Here is a 12,632-nt window from a genome sequence, read left to right as displayed (position 1 = left end):
TCACCGCCGCCCGGCCCCGCGGCGCGCCTGCGCCGAGGGCGAGCGCGAGCCGTTGCCCGGAGCGCCGGGAGTTGTAGTCCCGCCGCGGTCCCGCCGCCGCTGGGAGCTGTAGTCCCGCCGCCGGCGCGGGTTTAAAGGTCCGGCGGGGCGCTCCCCCTGCCCTGCCCATGTCTCTGCTCGCCGCCGCCGTCGCGCAGTCGCTGCCCGGCTCCGCGCGCGGGGCAGGTACGGGAGCGCGGCGGGGTGGCCGAGCGGGGTCTGCGGGGGGGGAAGGTCCGCGCCCGGCGGCTGCCGCCCCTCTTGCCGCCCCGCGCCGCTGGCCGAGACCCCTCACGGAGGGAGGGAGGGAGGGAGGGAGGGAGGAGGAAAGGAAGGAGGGAGAGGCTGGGCCGCCTGCATTGCCCCGCTCCCGCTGGGACCCCCTCGGGCAGGAGCATCCCCCCATTCCCTCCCCTGCCGAACAGGTGCAGGCGGCCCCCGCCCCCACTTGGCCGCCGGGCCCCGCGACCTGCCCTCAGGGCGGAGGGGAGCCTGCCGGCTGCCAGCCCCGACCGGGCTGCCCAGAAGGGCGGTGGCTGGAACGGCGGAAGGAAAATTAATCCGTTTCAGTGGTGGTGGTGTCGGTGACAAGGACAAGCGCCCTTGTAAGTGGCACTTGGTGCTCGATGGAGACCCGGTGACCATTGGCTTCTGTGGGCAAGTGGGATGAGGGATGGCACGGCCGGTGGTAATGGCAACGCTCTCGTTTGTGTTTGTTGGCGTGCTTCCAAATGGGAAAAAATCCGCCTAAGGTGCTTTTAAAATTTGTTGTATGTTCAGAAGTCAACTTAGAGCGTCACAATCTGAAACACTGGAAATTTAGACTCTGAAGAGCCTTCACAAAACAAAGAGGTGGATAGTATCTGCAAAGAAGTTGCCTTTATAATTATCTCCATCATGGGTGCTTGGCTCTTGCCTTCACGTCATGCTCCCAAAGCAAAGGCAATAGCCTCTTTTTCAGAGGCTGTTGTGACATGACATTCTTGATAGATGAGTTGGTAAGATTAGTTAGTAAAAATCAACCTTTAATTTTCCTTTTCTGGAAAGAATAGCTCTTATATAAAGTTTTGCTATATGAAACTAGTCCCTGTACCTTGTATAAATTACATTGCAGTTGCTGTTCAAGGTTGTAATTTACAGGGCCAAGCCCTGGGTGCAACTGTTTAAGCTGCATCAACCTGCAGCTGTTCTTGGCTGAGATCAAGCTTTTGCATGTACATGACAACAGACATGTATTCCGTCATGTGGAATAGAAAGGCGAATTTAAGGAATATACTGGATTCGATGACTTTTCTGCCTTAGGTAGTAACAACTTAGTCTGGTTTTGAGAGTCTGTGGAAAGGTGTTGTCAAAATGTGTGTAAAACACCTGGACTTGGACTTGTAAGCAGTATTATGTGTGTAATAGTAATGGTGTTGTTTCTTTTCTAATTGCTACAAATATCATAAAGAGGAACACTGAAGTATTTACAGACATGTAAATGTTCCTTACAGGAGGTATAGAAACAGATAGGAAGAAGGCATTGACATCCTGTCCCAGAAAATTTATTTTGTACTTCTTCTTGGGACCATGAAATTCAGTGTTGCTACCAGTGCTGAGTGGCCTGAGTAAACCACATGGGTATGACCTCCTGGAATAGATCCTAATACACCCTGTGCCAAATACAGCTGTCTATGGCATGCAAGAGCAATATTGGATATCAAGAGTTTCTGATTCCTGTTCTTGGTCTGGACTAAGCTCATTGTCTATTGGCCAGAACACTGAGCAGCTAGGCTAGCTTAGGTTTTTGATATTTATTCTCAAATGGGAATAGGGAAGCTGGTTTTATTTCTAGGAGTATGTGGTTTGTGCAGTTTCTGTATTTTTGCTCTGGAGTTGAAAGGATTTGCTGGTTGCGTGCCATTTATGATAAAGGTCAGAGTGGCTAATAATAGCTGTGAAGAATATTTACCTGAAGAAATGGAACCAGAACCGAGGATTGCTTGGCTACCATTTGAGGCTAAGGAACTGTCTGTGGCAAAGGTGGCTGCTTTGCTCTACCACTGGCACAGGAAGGTATGCCAAGACTGGACTGGACAAAACTTGAATATCAGATCAAATAGTGAACACTCAGTGGGTTTGGGCTGTTTTTTGTTTTTTTGGTTTTTTTAATTGTATTTTTTTCCAATTATGAAAAATCAAAACATAATAGGATACATAAAATCATAATTAGACAAGCTTTGGTGGTTTTAGACTAAAATATGGTAGATTAAGATTGAACATAAGGAATAAATCTTTTAATAAGGGTGGTAAAGCAGTGGCATAGGTTGTCCAGAAAGAGGGTGGATTCCCTGGAAACATTTAAGGTCAAGTTAAGCAACCTGATCTGGTTGATGACCTCCCTACTCATTGCAGGGAAGTTGGAACTAGAGGAGCATTAAAGGTCCCTTACAACCCAAAGTATTCTATAATGGCATATTCCTTAACATCCCATAAATAGCTTAAAGATTCTGAAATCCAAAAAACAGTTTGTGGAAACTGTTGGACAGCTTTGGATATATGTTCTTTGTCTATTCTTTCCAGAATCAAAAAGTATGATCTTGAAATACGGATATTTAAACAACTGGTTTTCAATTTGTGAAAAAATACTTCCTTGCTCCCAGACAGAGGAAGGGTTGTCATTTTATCCTTCTCTATTCCCATTAACAAGACTAGATATGCAGCTGCTCTATTCAAATGCTTGCTTTATTCTCCCATACAATCTCCTCCTTCACTCTCCCTCATCCCCCTGTTCTCTTAATTTTCTTTCCACTTTTTGCTCTTTATACTTCCTTCTTTGCATTGGCAATTTCCACTATAAATCTCAAAAATGCCTCTTGCATTTTTGTTTTAATTTTTAAACGATTGCTACCTATATAGTCCCTTAATAGATCCTTCTTTGTTTCTTCCTCCTGTTTCTCTGATGTTCACTGCACTCTGCCTCACTCTGTTGTCTTTTACCTGCACCTGGCAGTGAGTGACTACACTGGAGCTGAGAGAACTCTCCTGGGAGCAGGCTCCGTCTGGCCAGTGCAGAGTGAGGGAAAGTGGCTGCTCTTCCTGGAGCTTTGCCAGAGCTCGGCTCCCAGACACTGACTGGAGGTAGCAGCCATTTTAAGTAAATTAAGTAAAACTGTGCATTGGAAGGCAAGTACAGAATTTAATGAAATTAAAATTACCAAAAGCAATATAAGGTATTTAGGGCTTAAAATTGAGCCCTAAAATTGGCTATTGGATTTACTGCAAAATATCAACTATTAAAAATATTAAATGGTATGATAACAAATTTATATGGATTTAAGCTTAATAAAGAAGTTGACAAGCAATTAGTGAAAGAATGACATGGAGTTAGATTAAATATATATATGACTATTTCAGTGAGGCCTGAAAAAGAGGAAAAGAGGACAGATACTGAAGGAGCTGTACCTTAATACGGTTCTTCTGACCTGGCAGTATTAAAACTGTGGAAACTATTCACCGTTTACAACAAAGCTAAGTAACCTGACAATATAGGAGTATTCTATTTTGGGAAATCTAAATGTTAACTGCTATGATAGCAATATGTAAAATTAAATTGCAAGATTAGTTAGGCTTTTTTCATCTACTTGGTTCCATTTTTTAAAATCTAAGTAGCCCTCAATTAGTCTAAAGTGAAACTAATATAAGTTGAAAAAAGTGTTTCTACAATAAAACTTGGGTTTTTTTCAGTACCATAACACTTCATTTTAACCTTCGAACTAGTTGGAATAATCACTTTCTGTCAAAAAGACTAGCATGGTTTGTTAGTCACAGGAGGCTTAAAGAGGCTTAAATTGCTTCATAATGAATTGCTTTAAATTAAAACGCATTTTATACAATGTTAATTGAATTAGCTTGGCTTATTTGGGCCTTTCTTACATTTGTTTCTTTGGAACTGGCCCAGGTCAAATAATTCATATACCAGATTGAATTAAGCTCTTGTGTTCTGATTCAGCTGTCATTACTATTTTTTAACTTGCAGTTATGTGGGAGTTAGTTGCTAGAAACAAACAAAAAAAATTGTTTTCTTCTAGTGACTAGTTGATCAAAAACTGTCTTTACATCTTGATTTTCTTTGGTTCTGGAGTGCTTTTCCTTATCCTGATGACTGATCTATCAAGTGAAACTGTGTCCTGGGAAGAGCTGACAGAAACAGTGCAGTCCCTTGCATGTGAATCCTCAAATCATCTGGAAAGCAATAACCTACAAGTAAATAGGAACATAAAGGAGGGGCATAGAATGCCTAGAGCCAGCCCTGGGAGAGGTGGCATAGTTCATAAAATTAAGTATGTTCAATTGCTGTAAGAAAGCAGTTTTGCTGCCTTTAATGATTCAGAATAGCACAAACAGGTTAGAGCAAGTGTTGAGAAATTCTTAATTATGGCATTAATTTAGGGCAGGCAGACCATACAGTCCAACATAAACAGAGTGCAGAAAGCAGAGACATAAGTGTTAGAACAACTCACTTTAAACTGCCCTAATTTATCTTTCTCAGCTTCAGTCATCTTTTTCACGCACAAAGCTATGCATATTTAATCCCTGGAAAATCAGCCTGTACTTTTATTAAACACTGTTTTTTTCACACTTCTGATTTAAATTATGTATTTCATTATGAGCATTACTATTTGGTCCGAATAATTAGTATTATGAATTACCCAGAATAAACATGCAGAATAATTCATGGACTAGTGCAAAACAGAACACCACGTACCAGAGAATGAAATTATGAAAATTTTACCTGACCTACATTAATAATCACAATACTAATATCTTATGAGAGGAACTCCTCTTGGGCTGTGTATTGATGTGGAGGCTGGAGATATGTAGATGGTGGGCAGTGAAAGGGGTCAAGTGTGGCACCACCATGTACAGAATAGATGGAATGTTAAATAGTGACATTCACACCTTGATTTTCTTCAGAACAGCTTTTTTTTTTTTTTGTTAGAATTTTCAGTGTAGTAACAACTCAGTAATGAAAAAGTTGTAACTTGAAAATTGGAAACTATTCAAATAGTACAACTTTTCACCTATGTACTGATTTGTTTTTAAATTTTCATACTTGACCTATTTGTGTTTTGAGTTTCAGAATATATTTAGAAATTATATTATGACACGTGATTATTAAATATGTTCTTCAGCTAAGTAACGTGACACAATTTCCTTTGTAATAGCTGTAAATTTTATAGCTGGTATGAGCTTATAATTAATTTCTTACGCTAGGAGTTTGTAAGGGAAATTTGGAAATATGGGAACTATTCCTTTGTCTAGCAGTTGCTCTGAATAGGTGGTTATTTGGTCTGGGCTTCTAAATCAAACTGTTTAAAAGCTCATATTTAGTTAGTCACTTTCAGCTCAGTCTGACAGGTATTTCCTCAGAGATGATGATTCAGACTGCAGTCGTTTTCCCTGGGAAGGGGGAGTGCGCACATTTTTTTTTTTTTTTTCCCTTTCGAGCTCTCTTCCTTTCAGGAAGCAGCAGTGAAATGCTGTCTGTAGGAAAGACTTCAAACCCCATGATTCCTTTGGAAAAGCATGCGCTGAAAGCTTCCAGTTGTCAAAGTGCTCTTGTCAGACTGGTTGGCTATTTGTCATATACCAAACCTGAACGAAGAAAATAAATACTCTGTCCTTTTGTTGATCTTAAAATACAGAAAATCCAAAGGTAACTGTCCCTTAAACATTTCTGTGTTGGCTGCGTGGGTTTCTGCATGTAAATGGAGCTGGTATTGCTATGGGGGTATAGATTTCCTGTACTGGATCGTAAATTTCTATGATTACACCAGCAAATAATCAAGAGTACTGCATAGTAGTCCAACATTAGACATTGGCTGGCCTGTCTTTCAAAGTCATTTATTAACCAGTATTTTTTAATTTGGACTGGCTACATTCATTAAAGGAAGGTCTTGACCTTGACAAGAAGATTGAACTGTGCAGTGATTTTTGCCTTTAAGAAGCAGCATGGAAGGGAATATGAATCACGGTCCTTAGGATAAAGTTCAAAAGCAGCTAGCTAAGTCCAGGTACATATTTGTAGCAACTGCTGTACTAGCCACTATAGATAACCTGGTGACTAACTAATTTAAATATAACTTTATTGACGACAGAATTTTAACATTTCAGCTGCTATGTGTTTCTCTCTAAATGTATTTTTATACTGCTAACTCAGACCCAGGGGAGAGGGATACATACAATCCTTTTCTCCCTCTGATGTGGAGGGAGATGTCATCAGTAGTTTTATGTAGCCTTAGTGATGTGGGTAGAAGTGAAGCTAATGGAAAGTTACACAGACAGAGCTTGGTATATTGTGGTTTACTGCAATATATATACTGCAGTATTGCTTTAAAATGCCTTGCAAGGTTTTCTGCACTCCCAGCAGCAGCAGCAGTGCTGCCTGGAACAGATGCAATGGTTTACCCTGTCCTTAGGAGATTAATGTTGTCTCACTGCATGGTCTGCTCAGGAAGCTTTGCTGCTTGCTTTACATACTGAACTGGTCAATTAGGGGAAGCATAAGCAGTAACTTACTAGATAACAGAAACCTCTCCTGACATTGATTTTAACTGTGTGTGCATGTCTCAGAAGATATTTAAAGAATAAAAAATGTAAGATACACCTGGACCATCTGATGTCAGAAAGAACAGCGTCGACAGTTTCACACTTTGCCACCTTTCTGAAACAGTTAATTGATTTGGCTTTACATTGTTACATTACAAAAACAATCCTAAAAAATGCAGTCTTTGGCATGTAAATGTCATATGATTAGCTCAATAGCAATGCAGTTAGGTATTCAGTGATGGCCATTTTTGACACAGTTACTCAATTAAAATAAGTGATTTGGGGCTAATTTAAAATGCTTTTGAGATTTAGAATGATCTCCTCAATTGACTAAAAGCTTGCAAAATGTGGAGGTTCCTCTTGTGATTTCATACAATTGCTGTTCATCGATGCCTGTTTTGTATTAATACTATTGGGTCTCAATAATGAAATTATCTGCTCTGTTTCATATGGAGCACCTTTTCTAGCAAGTATAAATCACAACCATTCCACATACATATCCTTTCTAAAGTTTTAACTTATGTATTGATTTAGCAAATAATTTGCATCCCTAGTCTTTGTCTTGTGCATATGAAGATGGTTTTTAACATGCAGCATATCTATATTGTAAATATTTCGATTTTTCCTGGGTTTATATTTCATCTGAAAGCATCGGAAAGATCTTATTCTAATAATACCTCCCCGGTCTGCTGATTTTGACCTTAGGTTTTTCTAATGGACAAATCACCGATGATTTCATATGTATGTGTATAAATAGAGCGGCTATGTATATAAATAGAGCGAGTAGACAGCTATACCTTCAAGCAAAGGACTGCTTTGATGTAAAACAGCGTTTTACGCGGAGAGATCGTAAGGTCACGGAAGGCAAATGTAGCAGCCCTCTTTGGTGGCTTTGTAGGCGCAGTGTCTCCGCCCCGGCCCCCTCCCGGCTGTGCCATCGCCGGCGCTGCCCGGAGCCGGCGCGGGGAGCGGGCAGGAAGCGATTGTGCAGCGCGGAGCCGCTCCCGTGTCAGCGCCAGCGTCCCTGCGCGCCTTCGCGCTGATAAACCTCCATCACTGCCAGCTTGCTGGTTAATTAAGGAAAATCGGCACCCGGCTCCTTTAAAGGTCCCCTAATAGAAAAGGGGGTGGAGAAGAGCGAAGACCGGTGTCTTTTTAACCTTGCTGAAGGACGCAGCAGTATTTATTGACGTATGCAAATAACCAGGGGGAGGAGGTGGAGGAGGAGGGTGCTTGGAAAAACAGGAACCAGAATCAGTTTCTCATTGCAGGGTGAGAGCTCTGAGTTCCGGTGTAAGAGAAAAGAGACGTGGCGAAATTGCTGTATATCTCTGCCCTATAAGCACATCTCTCATTTAGACTGAAGGGAAACAGGCATCAAAAAGGGTGAAGCATCTTAAAAAATATTTTAAAGGCAATCTAGCACGATCAAAGGTTACATATTCCTAAATGGGGGAGGGGGAAGATTACGGGTTTTCCTTGCAATATGCTGTAGCATAGTACTAGCAATAGGACGAGATTTTTGGCTGGCAAATGATTAAAACCGACTGGCTTGTGGTATGAATGACAATGTTAATAATCTCTTTGTGGTTTTTTTCCCCTACTGTTTCAGCTGCGCAAACCATGCAGGATGATTTACTGATGGACAAAAGCAAAGCCCAGCCCCAGCAGCAGCGGCAGCAGCAGCAGCAGCAAGATCCAAACTCAGCAGAAGCCCCCTCTACACCCATCTCGTCGGAGACACCCAAACCAGAAGACAACAGTTCAGTGACTAGTATCGGCACATCGGCTTCTTCCCAAAATAGCAAGGAGAAGATGCAGATGGAGTCTCCCATTTTGCCTGGCTTGAGCTTTCACCAGCCTCAACAAGAACCTGCAGCCGGCACCTCCTTGTCTCCCTCGTTTGGCAGCACCTGGTCTACAGGGACCACAAACACGGTGGATGATAGCTTTTTCCAAGGGATTACTCCAGTCAATGGGACAATGCTTTTCCAGAATTTTCCACACCATGTCAACCCTGTATTTGGTGGCACTTTCTCACCTCAGATTGGCCTAGCTCAGACTCAACACCACCAACATCAGCAGCAGCAGCAGCAAGCTCAGCAGCAGCAGCAGCAGCGGAGGTCACCTGTGAGTCCTAATCAGGCACCTTTCACCCAGAGAAATGCTGCTTACAGCCATCAGCCCATCATGACCAGCAAACCGTCTTCCTCCTCTGCCTCTTCTTCTTCCTCCTCCAGCTGGAATAACCATCAAAATGCAGCTTGGAGTACACCTTCCAACCCTTGGGGTGGGCTGCAGGCTGGTAGGGACCCTCGAAGGGCAGTTGGAGTGGGGGTTGGTGTGGGAGTGGGAGTCGGCGTGCCGTCCCCCCTCAATCCCATTTCACCCCTTAAAAAACCCTTCTCCAGCAATGTCATTGCCCCTCCGAAGTTCCCACGGGCTGCACCCTTAACCCCCAAATCCTGGATGGAAGACAACGCGTTCAGGACGGACAATGGCAACAATCTGTTGCCTTTTCAGGTAAATGACTAGATGCACCTTCTGCATGATGACAGCTGTCACAAATTTGTAATTTTTGTAGGGCAGTGTTTCAGGTTACTGTTGTCTGAATGGCATCTCCATAACTCATATTTTCATCAAATAGTCACCTTACATGAAAGAAATGGGGTTGAACCTAGAGAGTGCATACGCAAAGATTTCCAATTCTAGCTTAAGGTTTAAAATCTTATTTTTCTTGTGACTTATTTCTAAATGTGGTGTATGGAGATCTTTTGTTGTTGCTTTTTGCTCTTTTTTTAGCATCTGAAAAGTAGTAGCCTTCATGAAAAACAGGTTCCCTTGGTGCTGTGTTAGAATTCTTTTTCATATTCTCCCATAGGTGAGAAAGCTGAGATGTTGAAATTGCTGGCTTCAGTTTTCTAACTGGGCTGTTAATTTTAGCCAAAGATGCTTCTTGACCTGAAATTCAGTTAATTATTTTATCACCATTGCAATAACTAATTGTCCTTATGTTGTGGTGGGATTTAACAGGGAGTCTGTTTGCATTAAGCATTCATATGAAAAGCTGTGTACATCTAGTACGAACACCCTGCTGTTATATTCACAGTGGACGTTTTGAATACATCTTGGAGCAGCGTGGGTGTGTGTGGAAAGAGTGGCATATCTGCTCTTTCCAGTGAGGAAATGCCTAATACAATTGACATGGTTTAGAAATGGCAGGGAGGTATTGTATGAAGTAAACCATTTTATGCTGTTCAGAATATTTGCAGAGAAGAGACAATAGGACACGACCTTCAGAGCCATATTGCAATGGAGTCTATTTACTAGCTACATAGCTCTGAAATATTTAAAGCTGCAGTGCCCTTCATTGTTTTTTTTTTAAAATCTATGACGACAAAGCAGATCAATTGCAGCTGAAACTGGGCCAAATGGAAGATTTGCAGTTTTAATGCAGAATGAAACCTGTCATGGTGTGAAATCCATTTTAAGTTGAAAAAAAAAGCAGAGCTTGCACTTGCAGTTATATCTATACTAGGTGAAGTGGATCTCAGACTTTTTCTAGGTTAGCTGTTTTGGTGTCAGATGAGTCAAAATTTTCTGCTTTGAAATACAGGTAAATCATTCATAAATGCTTGCTCTTTAGGTAGTTTTCTTAAGAAAGTATGACATCTCAAACATCTTTAACTTATCAGTTGGGTAAGAAGAACATTTAGATTGACAGTTTTAGAAACACAGTAAAAAAAGAAATCAAACAAATGCACCCCCACCCCCATTATTTTAGGAGACTGTTGAAGTAAAATATATGCACTTTCCAGTCCTATTCAAAGAAGACATCTTACAGTCAGCCCTGAAATTTCATTTTGCTGCTTCATTCTGTTTAAAGGGAGAGCTGCAATTTTTTTATTGGTTGCCCTAAATGAAGGTGGAGTGGCTTCTGGTGAGCTGCTGGTTAATGTCTCTGAAGCACTGAAGGCTGGAGGAAGATTACACTTTAGACACAATACGCCTGGTGTAAATAGTATGTTGCACACAGCACAGCACCACAAAAGCTAATAGCTCCCAGTCATTTTTGAGGAGTGGGAAATGTGTTTCAATTTACAAGTATTCTTAATTGTCTACATGTAAGACATTGCCAATTTTGATATATTTGAATTAGTAGTGAAAACAACAGTAAATGGTCTTATTTCTGTGGCTTGGTTAGTGAGATACATCTTTAATGAATACAGAACTTTATTACTGTGAATGTAAATTGTCACAAATTAAACTGGCAGATATTTACTCATCACAAGGAGAAAAAAAAATAGCTAACTGCTTTTAAAGAAAAGCTCTTTTGATTTTGAAATTAAGGTTTCAGGAAAACTGAAGTATTAGCCAGTATGTAAATTTGGAAACTTGTTTTCTTCTCTCTGAATTTAACCTGGTATTTTCATGTTCAACTGAAAGCAAATGCTTAGGCTATTCTCAGCACCAACTGGTTTAGCAGTCTGATTTCAGAGACTCAGAACACTTGTATTTTTTTCTTCCTATTAGGCTCCTTTTTCTTTTTTTTTTTTCTTTCTTTTTTTTTTAATACAAGCTGCTGAATTTTACTTAGTAAAAATTGTAATCTGGGTTACTGTTGATTGCTGCTATACTTAACAAAATGCCAAAGACATCTTGAAACCTTACTATTGGTAGCAGGCAACTGTTAAGTTTCACTGAAAAAAAGGAAATTCAGATTAGTCTAAGAGTTTAATCTTTGCTGCAAAGGTTCTGGTTGTCTTTTTTCTTCCTCCCACCCCTAAATTGTGCAATATATTGACACACTAAGTTCATCTTGTCAGTACTATCCAGTAGTTCTGGCAGGTTCATCCATTTACCTCTGCCACCCCCCACTCCCCCCCAATAACTGTGTGGTTTTGAGCTACTTTAGTTAGAAAAACCTTCCAGTAAACTTTCTAGCAACACACTTATGCACATTAGCAAATTCTTTGTGTTAACCTGTTATTTTATGTTAAGTTTATGAGGCTTTCTAAGAAGGAAGAAAACATTAATAATGTTCACTGATGAAATATCAGGGAGAGTTATTTTGTAGTTCAGGTCTTTGCAGTGATCAAAATTTTGATGAGAAAAGATCTATAACCCAGATTCGTGTTCTGAGTCGATAATATTTGAAGAAAGTTGATATTCAGCTATTTATATATCTTGTTCTAGAAAAAATGTCCAGTTTGAAAATGTTTCTCTTAAAACATGTATATAAAGCAGTATGCTAGGTATTTTCATCCCTTAATTTGAGTAATACTTTAGTGCATCTTGTATGTCAAAACCGTTTGGTGTCTGTCCCAAGGGGTTGTGCTGCAGAGCATGTCAGAAGGTTTAAAATACCACTTGGTAGGAATTCTGATGGTGTTTGCCTTGTGATTGGTGTGGAAAGGCCACTAAAAATGCTTTGAAGGAGAGCACATTCATATACTTACTTGGAAAAATTGATTGCAATGTATAAAAAAAAAGGGGGAGATACAAACTGGTAGTTGAAAGGAAAAAGAGAAGTGATCAGTCTGGAATGAAATGTAATGTAGGAAGGTAGGAAGTAAGAGTTGGAGACGAGATCATGGGAAGAGATGTGGAACTAGGCCAGATAGGAAATACAGAAACATGGCCAGCTTGTTCTTCTGAATATTCCTTGGCTTCTGTATGGTTCAGGTGAAGGGTCTCTGGCTGTCACGTGGCAAGCAGTCGTGTTGGGCTGTTGTGTTAGGTGCTCCTCAGCTCTGGCGTTTGAGGCTGGCATTAACTGATTGTCCCAGGGACGCCGTTCTCCTGGCAGCAGCTCAGTTCCATTTTCCAGCAGAGTGGTGGGGCTTATACAGAACTGTTGTCATCTCCTGCTTCTGAGCTGCTCCCACTGCTCTATTTCCCTTCACTTGTCTCAGGTAAATAGTGTATTTCTTTTGGCTTGTGGCCGTGTGAAGGAAGATATTGGGACACAGCTTGTGGGGTTAGGAGGATTGATAGTGCCC

At 41.1% G+C, this 12,632-nt stretch overlaps 1 protein-coding gene across 4 annotated transcripts in view; it reads left to right on the top strand.

Annotated features, from left to right (window-relative positions):
* The first annotated feature begins 8,242 nt into the window (after positions 1 to 8,242).
* CPEB3 (cytoplasmic polyadenylation element binding protein 3) overlaps positions 8,243 to 12,632 on the top strand; it is a 68,429-nt gene continuing 64,039 nt past the window's right edge. For 2 of the 4 annotated variants that reach the window (XM_062496213.1, XM_062496212.1), the window contains exon 1: positions 8,254 to 9,153. In XM_062496213.1, the coding sequence (XP_062352197.1) occupies positions 8,254 to 9,153 (900 nt within the window). Of the gene's footprint in view, positions 9,154 to 12,632 lie in introns of all 4 variants that reach the window. The other 2 variants (XM_062496215.1, XM_062496211.1) reach the window with 2 other exon arrangements.

This window comes from Cinclus cinclus, chromosome 7, assembly GCF_963662255.1.
Source record: "Cinclus cinclus chromosome 7, bCinCin1.1, whole genome shotgun sequence".
In the NCBI taxonomy this organism is placed as follows: Eukaryota; Metazoa; Chordata; class Aves; order Passeriformes; family Cinclidae; genus Cinclus; species Cinclus cinclus.
The sequence above is the reverse complement of the archived record's forward strand: the minus strand, read 5'-3'. Positions and strand labels throughout refer to the sequence as shown.